Source organism: Lutjanus erythropterus, chromosome 13 (assembly GCF_056507025.1).
Source record: "Lutjanus erythropterus isolate fLutEry1 chromosome 13, fLutEry1.hap2, whole genome shotgun sequence".
Taxonomy (NCBI): domain Eukaryota; kingdom Metazoa; phylum Chordata; class Actinopteri; order Lutjaniformes; family Lutjanidae; genus Lutjanus; species Lutjanus erythropterus.
In genome coordinates this window covers 8,059,780-8,074,233 of record NC_139329.1, presented here as the reverse complement: position 1 = coordinate 8,074,233, position 14,454 = coordinate 8,059,780, and the positions used below count along the sequence as shown (strand labels likewise).

The 14,454-nt window shown below is 39.8% G+C and overlaps 1 protein-coding gene across 1 annotated transcript in view; it reads left to right on the top strand.

Moving 5' to 3' along the window:
• The window catches only part of ppfibp2b (PPFIA binding protein 2b), a 93,752-nt gene that overhangs the window by 42,483 nt on the left and 36,815 nt on the right, over positions 1 to 14,454 (top strand). Inside the window, exons 4-6 of the mRNA XM_084733284.1 lie at positions 1,015 to 1,101; positions 3,753 to 3,866; positions 11,948 to 12,097. Of these exons, the coding sequence (XP_084589410.1) occupies positions 1,015 to 1,101; positions 3,753 to 3,866; positions 11,948 to 12,097 (351 nt within the window). The remainder of the gene's footprint in view (positions 1 to 1,014; positions 1,102 to 3,752; positions 3,867 to 11,947; positions 12,098 to 14,454) is intronic.

Below are 14,454 nucleotides of genomic sequence, written 5' to 3'. Positions count from 1 at the left end.
TAATGTGGCTCCTTTTTTAACACTGATAGACAGAATCACAATGTTGATGAGAAAACAGATCTGAATTAATTGCAATGATAAAATACTCCATAGGAGCCTGTGTATGATTTTTGCCCTTTAATGTAACACACCTAAATCACCAGTGGTATAGTCCATTAGTTTTAGAAGTCACATCATTAGACAAGATGATCTGTGTGTAGTCAAGGGGTTCAATTGATTCTTGTTTCCCTCTCAGGCTGAGGAATCAAGGATGCAGCCGCCCTGGACACAGACATTCAAAGACAGGATAATCTGACCCTTTTGGAAACTGTACTGACAACATCATTTAAGCTCAGTCATACTGCTTTATTTTCATTTTACTCCCAGCTGCGACTAAGTATTTACTTTTGCAGGTTTTGGCTAAACGACCTGTCGCTCTGACCAAAGTTTAGATTAAATGAAGCATCATGTTAGTTCATGCTGGAAGTCAAACACCCCAGCGGTTATCAGCTTACAGCCACCTGATTGAATTACCATGTCTGACCAGTCACACACCAGTCAGAGCCCGTTCTCACCACAAGGTGGGCATTTTTAATATGACTCCCTCCTTACTAATGCCTGCTACACCGACGCTGCCACACCTCCCACTGCTGCTGCTGCTGGCAAAGCTTTGGCCTCCACCTTTCTGGTTCAGAGTCCTAACATGGCTCAAAGGCTTTGTCCCACTCTTTTATAACCGTGGGATTTTGACTTTTGACTCCCTGTTTTGACTTAGCATGCTACTTGGCTAATCCAGGGCACATCGTAATAGCGAAGCCATCAGTATCAAGCATAACTATATTTCCATTTGTTGCAGTTATTGGTTTAGTTCACGTCTGAACTAGAACTGTTGTTTTAAATCAAGCTAACTCATCTCATTAGCTACTCCTCCGTGTATGCATTATACATAATATATCGTATTTTTGGTACTGATATAGTGATCCTTACTTTTGTTGTTGTTTTACTTCATTTTTGTTTGTCTGTGTCTTTATCCAGGTGAACTTGTGTTCTCCAGCCAACAATGAAACCTACCAAGAACGGCTGCTCCGCCTAGAGGGAGACAAGGAGTCTCTGGTGCTACAGGTCAGAACTCTGTGTCTGTGTGTCTGTGTGTGTGTGTGTGTGTGTGTGTGTGTGTGTGTATGCGTGTATGCGTGTTTGTGTGTGTGTGTGTGTGTGTGTGTGTGTTTGCCCTCTTAACAATTTAGAGACTGACTGCACAACCTGTAAGTTACATCAGTTTGTTTTGAGACTGTTCATGTCCATAGTTAGTTTCACTCAACTTTAAAGGGCCAGTATGGAGGAAAACAAGATAACATGGCAGACTTTGCAGATTAAAATGGCTTGTTCTAAGGTAACAACATCAGATCAACTCTTATTTTGAGGTGATCAAACACTAATGAAAACATTTATATGGATATTATATTCTGTGTTTGACAGTATCCTCCTGAATTCTACACACATACCTTAAAGCTCATCAGTTGCTATAAGAGGAAAAAGTTTTCCTTGTGGCCTCATAGTCTGAAATGCACACAATGAAATCAAAAAAGGTCCCTTGTTTGATTCCAATGAGGAACCTGCATTTCTTGTCAGTCTCTGCTGTAATCTTTCAAAATAAAGGCAAAAAATGCCAGAAACTTTCTGCATTAGATTCGGTTGGACTAGATTCAGTTTTTTTTCACTTTTGTAATTGCAGTTTGGTTGTGTTTATTTTGACATAATTATTTGAATCCATAGTATGAATAAATGAGCCAGGGATTTGTCTGGAGGGATTGGTGCCACACAGGAAAAACAGCTTAGTTTCTAGTCTGTAATCCTCGTACTTTAGATATTTCATGTTATTTCAAAACAAAACGTGCCCGGACAACTTCAAACCGTCTGAGCCTGTGTTTACTGATGACTTTCACAGTAACCACCAACATCGGCGCTGCAGTGAAGAAGCAGAAGATTATATATCTCTGCACTATATGATGTCAGCAGGCTCTCTGTGTTGTTAGATCACTTTAATAGCTGGTTCATACAGCTGCAATCTTCACAATCTGCCTTTACATTCCTTTCACTTAAATCCCACTTTTTAAACTTCTCCTCAGGCTCTCTTCACTTGTGTGTGTGCACGTTTGTTTTATACTTCGGGTCAGGTTGTGTGAGTGGATCCTCTTTAAATGTTAAAGTCCACCACCCTTCCTAGACGACTCATGTTCATAAAGTTGTCATAAAGTTCATATCTCATTTCTCAGCACCACCACCACTCACACACACACGCCTACTTGTTACACATTCCTCGTCTGAGACGGGCTGTGATTGGTTCATATGGAAGGTGACTGGGTCTTATTTTTCCCGACAGGAGATTTAACTGGCTGTTGACAGGTTGTCCCCTTCCAGGTTCTTTCCTTTACTTTCTCTTCAACTGCCTGCCCTTCAGGTGTTGCTTCAGTTTGTCTGTGTTAGCACATACACACTCTGTGTTTAGTAGCTAACTTCCCTGTAGGGAACTTTCACCCACATTTGTGTGTGTAGCTCAGCAGTGGAGCACAGAGGAGGTAAGAGTTTATGTAGTCATATTGTAGCCTTATCTTTAAATTGCTGTCTTATGTTGTACACTTAAATAACAGATAGATACATTTGTCAGGAATTAGGGAAATACATGTTTTAGGTGCTAAAGACACACAGGGATCTTAGATGTAACTCATTCACACACTCATTCATTTACTCAGCTGTTCATGGTTCACCTGCTCATTGCAAGGTAACGCAGGCAACCGGATCATTCACCGTGTCCTCGCGTGCCATTGTTTTTTCTTTGTAATCTGGATTTTGTAACATGTTGAGCCAAAAAGTTTGCAGGAGATTCTTTATTGCCAAAGCGCTGTGAGACAGAACGTGGCTGCAGGGGTAAAAATCATGGAAGCTGAAGTGACAGAGAATCAGCTGCTGTCAGAGGGATTTGGCATAGTTTAGGAGAACAGGAGAATTGTAGTACGTGGTGTGTGTGTGTGTGTGTGTGATGTTTGGCAGGAGGTGAGTGTGTTGTCAGGGAGATTATTGTAAATGTGCAACGCATTCCTGAGTGACAGACTGCTGAGTAAATGTGGGGTGTTTGGAGGTGAAGTATGCCAGGATGAATGTGTGTTTGTGTGTGGAGTGAAGGAAGAGAAAGAGACATGGTCATGTGAGAATGAAGATAAATTTGTATTTGTGTCCTTGTGTGTGTGTGTGAAATTTGGCGTTTGCTAACAGTACATCATTGCCGCTACATGTGGAGTTTTTGTGTGTGTATATTAGGGGTGTCACGATGTATCAGCATTGACAATAACCATGATATTTGAAAAAAGCAATATTGATATCATGTAAATAATACAGCACCTTTTCTACACCACTCATTTCTTTCCATTGTCGCTTTGTCTCCCTCCCCCATCATCCCCTGCCCTTGCACCTTTTGTATGCTTTTATGAAGTTGTGGTTACAGACTCCCTCAGAATTACAGAATATTGACTGAGCATTATTTATTTATTTACGTATTTAAATTTTCTTTAGATGTCACAATAAGAACAGCCCCAGTGTATATACAGTATATGTATATGCAACTCCTTTGTGTGTGTGTTTCCATGTCTCTCTGTTTGCAAATTTGTAAGTGTCCGTCTGCAACAACATCAGTGTCCTTCTTTTTCTGCATCTGATCAGTGCAGTTCTGTGTTTTATTATGTGTACTAATACTCACTGAATGTGTCACCCATTAGGTGAGCGTTCTGACTGACCAGGTGGAGGCGCAGGGGGAGAAGATCAGAGACCTGGAAAACTCTCTGGAGGAACACCGTCAGAAACTGGCCTCCACGGAGGAGATGCTACAACAGGTAGTGCACATAAACACACACACACACAGACGTGTAAAAAAAAAAATGTAGCAGAGTAATATCTGTGACACAAGGGTGTAAACTGAAAATAATTGCAAAATGTTAAAGGTCCTGTTTAATCAAATGTGTGAGAGATAGTTTACAAGCCTCCAGGTGGCAAATAATTAGTGCTCCTGTTACTCAATTATGTGTGGGAAGGGATTTTTATTGTGGCTCACTGGCTTCATGTTCTCTGATTAACTGTGCCCTGAGAAATGTTGTTCACCAAAACACACTGTATATATTCTTCAGGTCTGTTGAATTTTCCTCCTCATGAAGCATTTGTAAAACCATTTTTTATTACATATATTTTAGGGCTGCACAATTTATTGACATTGCAGTCCAATATCCAAATCTTGGACGCTGCAGTTTCTTTTCATAAAGGTAAACTGTGGTGACAAAACAGCAATATAATGAAATACTGCAGAGATGTCCTGCAGTACAAATTTTGTTCTCCACATGTAAGATTGTTTGGTGTTTAGTGTTTCTCTTAGGTTGATTGCTTTTGGGGGTGGCTCTCAATTCTAAATCAAAAGTCAATTAAAAGCAGGATCGACTTCTCCTCTTATTTGTGCACATCCAACACAAGAAATACACCAGAGACAAAACAGCATAGCATAGCAGTAGCCTGCAGCTGTACTTCTCTATCTTTTTAAATAATTTGAAAATGTAAATGACAGTTGTCAATTACCTGTTGATCTTTACAAATGAAGACCCTGTAGTCTAACAGTGGTGTGGCTGTCAGTGCTAAAAAGATATGTTTGAATCAAAAATGTCATCAAATCAAAACATGAATTTGGAGACTCGCGATACCCCTAGAAGAGATAAGAGTGTGTTTGCCCATCAGGCTCTAGTACAGTGAAAGTCCTGCTAGTGATTGTTAAGTTTATATATAGAAGTAATAGTAATAGTAATAGTAATATGTCAAATGTTCCCAAGTTATACTTTAACTGAAGATGAAAATGAGGCAAATGAATCACAGGTAATAATTATTAAGGTGGCATATTGATCTCAATTGAAATAATTATGTTTTCTTATTTGAAGGCCACTGATCTAAAGTAATGGCATTTGTGGGATTGTTTTTAATCAAACTGGACGTACACATAGAGGAGTGGTTGAACACAAGTAGCAGTAAAGTGGTACTGTGAATGAATAAATAAAGGAGTGGCACAGTGTTTCATTCAGAGCATTCCAATTTAACTTTATACTGCTGACTTCCTGTGACTCATCATCATTAAACTGTGTTTCTTTAGTTGCTACAAGATTAGACAAAGTTTACTCTTAACACAAACTGAGGTTGAAGGTGACCTTTTAGATAAAGGACTGCGGACTGTTTTGCTGCCACAGTTGTTTCATACTTTGCCAGTTTAATGCACTGCTACTGGCTTTGAAATTGTATGGCGTTCTAAAATGTTATGTTTTTTTTTTGTTCAGTAAGTTTTTATTGGCTCTAAAGTGAAAAGGTCCAGTTGTAATAATAGAGGACAGGGATTTGCTTCAGTCAGAACAAAGAAATAAAGCATTCCTTATTAGGATACAGCAGCAAACTGGAATGAGCAAGAATAACATTTGACCAGAGTTTCCCTGGGCAAAGCAAAAGAATATTTTTAACAGGACACCGCTGGCCAGCTTTGTGTATCTAACAGCATCTGATGAATCTGCAGAACCAGCTACGAATACAATGTTTTTAACACCTAACCAAGTTTCATAGAACTTTCCGAGGCTGCAGAGGCTGTTAAATCCTTAATGGAAACCTTTAATCCCAATGATCATCACCACTTTAGTCCGGACTGAAATAACAACTGTTTCTTGAAGTGCTGTGAAATGTGGGAAAACTAATGATATTCCCAGCATCCTCAGCCAGGGCAGGAATTTTATGGCAGCCATAGCTGTCATAAAATCTCTGTTTGGCCTTATGCCCCTCAAAAAATTATACACCCTTCGGCCACAGTGGCCTTGTTGCCCCGCCCACACTGCCCCAGCTGATTTCCCCATTTTCTTCTCTGCCTCTTTCCTGTCAGTAATGTTTCAGACACCAGTGTCTTTTGTTGAGATTCTGATCGGGCGACATCAAGTGAAATGCTGCACACAAAAGGAGTGTTAATGCAGCAGAGAGCGAGCGCTCAGGAAAAAGGTGAGAAAGGGAGCGTGCAAATACGGACAGAAGCGTAGACGTGATATAAACTTTCTTTGATCGTGAATCCTGATGTCACTCTACAGTCCTGAGGTTTACACTGCAGACTGGAGTATCTGTTAACAGTGACAAACAGCTAGATCTGTGATATGCTTCTCTCCATTGCACTGCTGGATGCACAGTCTCCCCCTGTGGAAGCCCATTATTACCAGTATGATGAGGTAGAAAAGATCCTGAAAGTCAAGTGAAATGAAACACTTCATCAAAATAATGACTTAGTGTCTCTAAATAATGAGTTACTATCTAAAACTTATGACTTATCTCAATATAATGATTTAGTATCTTGAAATAATGTAAAAATGACTCATTATCATTCAGTGACTATTTTGAGAAAGTAAAGATAATAACTGTTTAATAACTGTGTAATATATCACACACAATCTGTTATGACAGCATTATATAAACAGACCTCTGACTGACTTCCAGTGTCCCTCTACTTAGCAACAAATTGGGAAAAAATGTGATTAAAATGAATTCATCCTCAACCCTTAAGTTAAATACTTTACATTATGTCCATGGACTTCTAATCATTGTTTTATTTGATGGCCTTGCCGCCCTGCTATTTGGTCTTTGAGCCCTCAAAACACTGACAACACCAAAGGTAAAGTGGCCTTGCCCCCAAAATGGCGAAATTCCAAACCTGCCCTACAGGTTGTGTTCAGCACTAATAAGCAAATGTTAGGATGCTAAAATGATCAACTAAGATGATAAACATGGATTTAGAGCTCAGCATCACAGAGCTGTACTGATCTGAAGGTGTCTGTCTTGTCATCAGTTGCAGGCCAACACCACCTTAAAGCTGCAGATCAACCCTATTGTAGACTACAGGTCCCACTTTTCCTTAGTTGCCAGTATAATGTGAAACACTGAATGTCTTCAAGTTGTTCCAGTTCTGCTTGACGTCACTAATGCGGCAGACTCATGAGCTCTGCCAGGCTGGACATGAAAAGACCTCAGCTCTGTGTATCACAGAATCAACCCTCTGTTTAGACTCCTCAGCGGGCTCTTTGTCCTCTTCGTTGTCAAGACCGAGGATAAAAAGGCCACAGCCCCAAAACGAATACCCCACAAGGGCTGTGACGTTTATCATCTTTATCCAGCTTGCTTTTACAATCCACTAATTTATGCTGTCTGCACTGAATGAGGACAGCTTTAGAAAAAAAACACTTGAGGAATCAAAAGGGGCTTTCCTTTTTTTAAAGTAGGGATTTCTCCTCTTCTCTGTCTGTCAGTTGTAGTTGGAAAACATTTTCTGTTTGTTAGTTATGAAGCACTTTGCATCATAGCTAACAAAAGTGTTGCAACCGTAGTTATTTTCGCAGTATGCAACATCTAAAATGACAGTAGATTTCAACCTGCCATTGCACCTGATCTTATAATCTTTCATGACTAGTGATTATAACTCTGGAGTTTTTATTTGATTTAGCCGCTCTGATCTGCAGCTGTTGTCCCAGTTTATGGCTGTGCGTTTGTATGTGTGTACGTGTGTCTGCATGTCTGTGTGTAACGCTGTCCCGTTTCACAGTTAATGACTGGTCAAATAGCTAATGTGATACAAGATGTTTGCTGAGAGAGATGAAGGTGGAGTGTGGAGAAAGATAACGGTTGTCTGGCTTCTGGGCTTGTTGTGCTTGCATTGTGTTGGCTATTTCAGTATTTATCATCTCCCAGATCTGTCCCTCCTCCTCAGATCTCTTAAATATATAATCAGAAAGCCAGTTTGAAGGATTTTAAAAGTGACAACATGTCTGCATCAGGGTGTCCTCTGTCTGTGTCACTTTCTGTGGTGTTTGTGTGTGTTTGAGTGTGAGAGAAGAGAGGAAAGAAAAAGGCAGCCATTTAACAGTATGTGTCAGTGCTGCTGCTGCAGGGCTGCTACTTGCTGTGGGAACCACAACTAATCTAATAAGAAATAGTCCTTAGTCAGCACACACACACACACACACACACATACACACACACGCATACGCACACAGTGTTCTCATGCTCAAGGGGATCCACCCACACATGTAGTCATACTGTGACTACATGTCCTACTGTGCCTTTATTTAGACACTGAAATTACTGTATTGAGACAATTCTGTGTACTTGGTTCACAGAACACACACACAAACACACGTACACACACAAACACACACACACACACACACACACACACACACACACGCACACACACAAGGCTTTAGTCAAGGGCCATTATGTTTTTAATCACTCTGCATCAATCACAAAAATTCGTCAACATAATTCTCATTAGCATTAAGTATCTCCAGAATTTCCACAATCCAGCCATTTCAATTCAGGACTGTGAGTAAATGTCACACACACAGGGCTCATCAATAAGGATTGCCCGCTTGCCCAGGGCAAGCAATATACCATGTCGGGCATGTCGAGCACTTGCCCGGTGCCCGCTCAGGCAAGTGGTAAAAAAGAATTAAACTGTTGCACTATTTTGATAATCAATTAATCATTGAAGTAGTTTTAATGCATTGTGAATGAAAATTGTATTTTTAGCTTCTTAAATTTGTTTAGTATCATATTAAACTAAATATCTTTGGATTTTAGACTGACAGAACCAGACATTCAAAGACATGTAGGAAAAACTCTGTTTTAATCATTTTCTGATATTGCAGGCCTAGATTAAACTTGACAGTTAACTTTAGTCTCTGCTGTTACTTAATAACCACTGGTAAACCAAGGGGCAAATAATATATATGTATATATATATATATATATTAATCTTCACTTACTATAACTTATGGTACATTACTAACAACATTTTCAGCTTCTGTTTATTTTTCTATGAGAGTTTTGTTTGGAAATGTTTTGACAAGACATGCAGCCATCATGGTGCCCAACTTTGCGACCATTAAAAAAAAAATCGACCAAATTTACAGTATCTTATTTGTTTGTCATCAGGGTTTAATTCATAAATGCAAAAGCTTCGTAGCGGCTGACACTTAAATCTAAGTTGTTGGATACAACAGTCCCTAATTATAACTCCAACAGTACATAACAATAACATGTCAACATAAAAGTTCATGTTTGTAGCTTTAACTGGGCTTGCAGTTAGCAGGAAAATGCAGTTTTCATTTCCAACAGCGGTAAATACAGTAATAGTACGTTTTCCTTGCTAGCTGCTCATTGCTATAACTTCTGGGATATGTCAAAGAGTGAAGAAAGAAGTCAGAAAATAAAAACTCAAATATTAACTGGTCCAGGAACATAATTTCTACCTGAATCACCTCAGATAGATTTTCATCAGCAATGGTGGTTGTTTAACACTGAACACAACAACTCCCATGATCCCACATGTCTTCACACCATCATCAAACTACATCTCTGTCCTGATAACGTATCCTGAAACAGATAGCATGTTAATGCCAGGTGTAAACAGGGTATGCATGTCACTGAATAATACTTATCATGGAGACTGTATCTTTCAAGTGTGGATATTTGATTTTGGAATGACATTCTTCAGATATGAAGAAGTCTAAGTCCAGATCTGCGTTCTGCTGTGTAACTGTGCCTGAGTGCAGCCTCTTTAAAGAGGTCTATAAATGCTGTCGAGAGGACGATAATTTGTCACATGGTGCTCCTCATAATTGAAGGAAAGCAAATGTCAGGCAGCTGAGCTGTGGGCCGCGACCACAGAGTTCTGATAAATTACTTCTAAAGACTGCGGCTTATCCTGCTGTAAGTGACACTGGTGTTAGATTGCAAACTGACAGTCAGCTGTCATAACTAAGCAGATTTTCTGTGTGTGTGTGTGTGTGTGTTTGGTGTGCCTGTATGTGTGTGGCCGCTGAGCTGGAGTGATTATGGGGTTTTAACTGTCTGTCTGTGGCTGTGGCGTTGACACAAGTTGTTTACCATGTGATCTTTCAGTTTGGAGGCTATGGTATCCCTCTGTGGTCACAGAAAGTTGTCTTTAATGTGTTTAATGTGGCATCCACATGCCCTTAAGAAGAAAAAGGAAAGTAGATCATTTGAATCACGTGTATGTATGTATGAATGTTAAAACATACTTTTATGTATGGTAATGTGAGTCAGTCGGTTGTGTGGTTCACCAGTTTGGTCCACACTGAATTATCTCAACAACTGTTATACTGGTTTCTCTTACTTTTTTCACAGATATTTGCGATAGAGCTGAGCGGTATGCCTTGATAGATTAAGGCTATGCCGTGATATATAATATATGTGATCCTATTGAATATGATTTTGTAGATTGCAGTAGATTAGGGGTGTGTGATACAAAATCATATCATCAAACTTTTGACCAAACACCTCAATAATAATATCATACGGATGACTATTAGTGCTTTTACAAAATATTACTATTACTAGCACTATCTTATGCTGATCTTTAGTACAAGTTCAAAGCACAAGGTGCATTGGTTTTAATTTATTCAAGGCGTGTCCAAATCCACCTTTGCTCTCCTGCACCAGGGGTGCAAGGGTATCCTGTCCTGCCCCCTGTGCTCTTGGCGCCCATTAGGATACACCTATCAGCTATGCACAAGTGCTATGATTAATTCATGGGTGTGTTTTAGGCTGATCATCCAATAAACCAATCAGAAAGTCAGCCCTCATCACCTTTAAGGACCTGGTGCACCCAGAGCGCAAGAGTTGGCAGCATGATGGCAAAGAGAGCAAACAAAGAGGAAAGAGGAAGGAGCCACTGTGCAGAAGCGAGGGGAGGACTGAGGAGTGTGGGAGAGAGACGGTGTGGTTGAGAGATCCACCTGAGCAGGATCAAGGGAAAATTGGAAGATCGGAAAGTGTTTCTGAAGTTTGAGGGAAGAATTACGCACGGGTTTCACACGGGTTACACATAGGTTATATGCAACCAGCCTCAGGCTCTGACAGACGTACACATACCTTTTCCTTCGGGGTTGGGCCGGTCTCATGGTCACATATAACATCTTGTTAATTTTTTATATCATAGATTATAATCCTTTAATCCTTGTTTTATCCTGGCTATAATGAACAAAAGTCTTTTCTTTTTTCTTTCATTCATTTGTCATAGTTAGAGTTTTGGTTAAGAAACCATATAGGCAAGATGGAAGAAGGGAAATCTTAAACTCATTTTGGTTCTAGTCTGTCTCCAAAAACATCTAAAAATTACAGGAGTAGCGTAGGCTGTGTAAAGTTACTCCCCTTTACACAGTCGTAATCAGTAATTACGTTAATGACTCATAAATTCCACATTTTCTCGAGGTTTATCAAATTAGCTGGCAAACAGTTTGCGAGCTCATTGCCTTTTCCATTTTCCTCAACCCTATGTCAAGAAGAATAGTGTAAGAATATGGATGTCAGAGGCTTTAACAATCCAACAATCCAAGGCAGTTTAGGTTTGAGTTTAGAGAAGAGGAAGTGGGATTAGAAGCAGTTTAGATGAGGAAATGAAAACAGCGGACACACTGAGAGTTGGCAAATAGTTGTGTGTTTTGTGTGAGTCAGAAAAAAAAACACACTTCATGTTCAGTGGCCAGCATACTCTCTCTCTCTCTCTCTCTCTCTCTCTCTCTCTCTCTCTATTAGACACACTTTTTTTTCTCTGTCCCATACCAAAGAAGCACAGAGATATATTAATAGAGACCCTAGCTTGCCTGTGTGTGTGAGTGTGTATATTTAGCTTCGTGGGGTCTGGGCCCCCAGCCTAGCCTGCTCTGTTTAGTGTGGGAAGAACATTGTACCAAGTGAAGTAGCATGCTGACCTCTCACTGCGTCGATCTCCAGTATCTGTGTGTGTCTTTGATATTTTCTATAGGTGTGGTCTGTAAAAGCTGTTCATGTGTGGTTTTCCACGCATCTAACTTACGGTGTCTGTGTTTTTTTTGTCCGCCAGGAGCTGATGAGCAGGACCTCTCTGGAGACTCAGAAGCTGGATCTGATGGACGAAGTTTCATACCTCAAACTGAAGCTGGTCAGCATGGAGGAGACACACACCAACACACAACCACAAGATCCTGCGGATACAGAGCAGAACAAAGCCGAGGTATGTAAAGGAATAACGACTTCAATACTGCATGTATTTAAGTTGCTATAGGCAAGAATCTCTGCTGCTTTTGCCTGAATGAAAACTTTCCACCTTTATATGCATAAACAGCAAACTGTACCATCGAAGTAACAGAATAAAATGCAACCTCCAGTACAACCAAAAACACACATTTCAAAACATTTCAAAATTTCTTCTGGTTACTTTAAAATACCTAAGTAGCATGTAACACACATCATGAGATCATATACATTTGTCATCCATCCTTTTGTTTACTGTTTATAATAAAAAATATTAGTCATCTCTCGCTTTAATATCCTAGGACTGTATTAAAGCATTGTTGGCAATGGAGAATCGCTTTTTGCAACATTGGAATTACAAGATTTAGTAAATTATCCAAAAGACATTCCTGTCTGGCTATTTAATGTATAAACTCTTACCCAATGAAAATTATGGAAAATGTATTATACATACTGTACATAGTTACATATGCTGTGAGAGAAGATTTTATTTAAGTCATTCTAGTGGTGTAGATGTGGTGTGTTGGTTGGTCCACTGCTTTGGTCCTGAGTGAAATATCTCGACAGCTATTGGATGGATTGTCATGATATCTGGTTCAGACATTCACAGTCTACTCAGGATAACATGGAATGACTTTGGTCATCCCTTGCTGTAACTTTATCTTTCGTCATCGTCGGGTTGAAATTTTACTTTGTTCCATACTTCAGCAGTTCATAAATGCTAATTAGCAAATCTTAGCATGCTTACACCGTAAACCAAGATGCTGAATCCAGTAAACACCTGCAAAACATCAGCATTTCAGCATCGTCATTGTGAGCATGTTAGCATGCTGCCGTTAGCATTTAGCTTAAAGCACTGTTGTGATCAGCCTCTCAGAAGTACTTCACTACAGTAGTCTTGTTCTCATATTGACTGCTCCCAGTGCTGTGTTACATCAGGGTATGAATATGATTTTATGTCAGTCTAATAACATGATAAACTGGGTTGCCGTGGATTTATCCTCTGCTACGTCTCTGATTGTTTTTGCAAAGTTTCACATACAAACTAGTCAAACATTCAAACATGCTTTAGTCTTTGTTCCTGTGTTGCTGAGTGGCTAAAACAATGGCACCAACACTGTTAGGCCTGGTGATTTGGTCTCCACCGAGACCTCATACGGCGCCTTGCAAGAAGTTAGCCCACAAAAAAGCATTACTTTAAAAGATGATGCAGATGTTTTTTCCATTGTTGTTGAAACAAGGCATAATAACGCAAACCATATTCTATTCCAAACCTAAAATGGCACAGACGCTGAAAAGATTATTTTGCTGAAAATGCATATTTCTCTTGTCATCACTGTCTGTGATCTGAAGGAAACAATCACATTCCTTCAGGGGTTATTTAGGGACACTCAGGGCTGCTCTTGTAGCTCGTAGACGTGCTGTATAAGGACGTATGTCAGTTATTTGTCTCTTTTTTCCCTGTCTCTGAGCCAAAGAGAGCAGTAATAAGATTCACCACTGGCTGCTTTGTTCACAATAATCCACCACAAGTTGCCATCTGCAAGATCTACATTTCAAGTTTATCTCAAGTCTTACTGCCATCATGTTTGTAAGCTGAGCTTCTTAGAGGTCACGCAATGAAACAGTATTCCTTTCTTCTATGGATTTTGTTTCTGTGGTGCTCTTTTAATCGTAGATTCCACCACATCATTGCTCATGCTAACATCTGTTCATTCCAACAAATATGCATTGCTACTGCTGGAATAAAATGCATCACCTCGTGTGTGGCAGAGGATATTTCTAATGTGTCAAATCCGTTGCCAGTATGACAGAAATATGCATATGTTTACTTGAAAAGTCCCATTTTAATGACTTATTTGTGATTTGTGTGTTGGGATATATGGATCAAGTTCCCCTGAGAGAGGAGTGTGATTGGTGGAATGTGTGCTTGACATGAACCAGGTCTGATCACAGATCTGTTATCAGTTTCAGGGTTGTCAGCTGCTCATTGAAGGTGACAGCTAATTCACACGGGGCATGGACTGTGTCAAAATGCAATATTATACAAACCAACTAACCAATATTGTCATCTTTTGCTACTGTAGAGGGGAAAAACAAGATTCACGACAATCCAAAAAAGGCATTTGGTTTCTTGGGCCACCAATAACAGCACAAAAGGTGGTTTCACCTTTCACTAGACACTCTAGTGTTGGCTGCCATCTCTAAAACTGCCATCTGAAATTGCCACAGTTGATGTCTTTCAGGTTTGGTCTTCCCACTAAAACGGTCAACAAGTCCCACACGTTGGGCTTTCCCACAGCTCTTTGCCAGCTTTAAGAGAAAATCATTCAATAA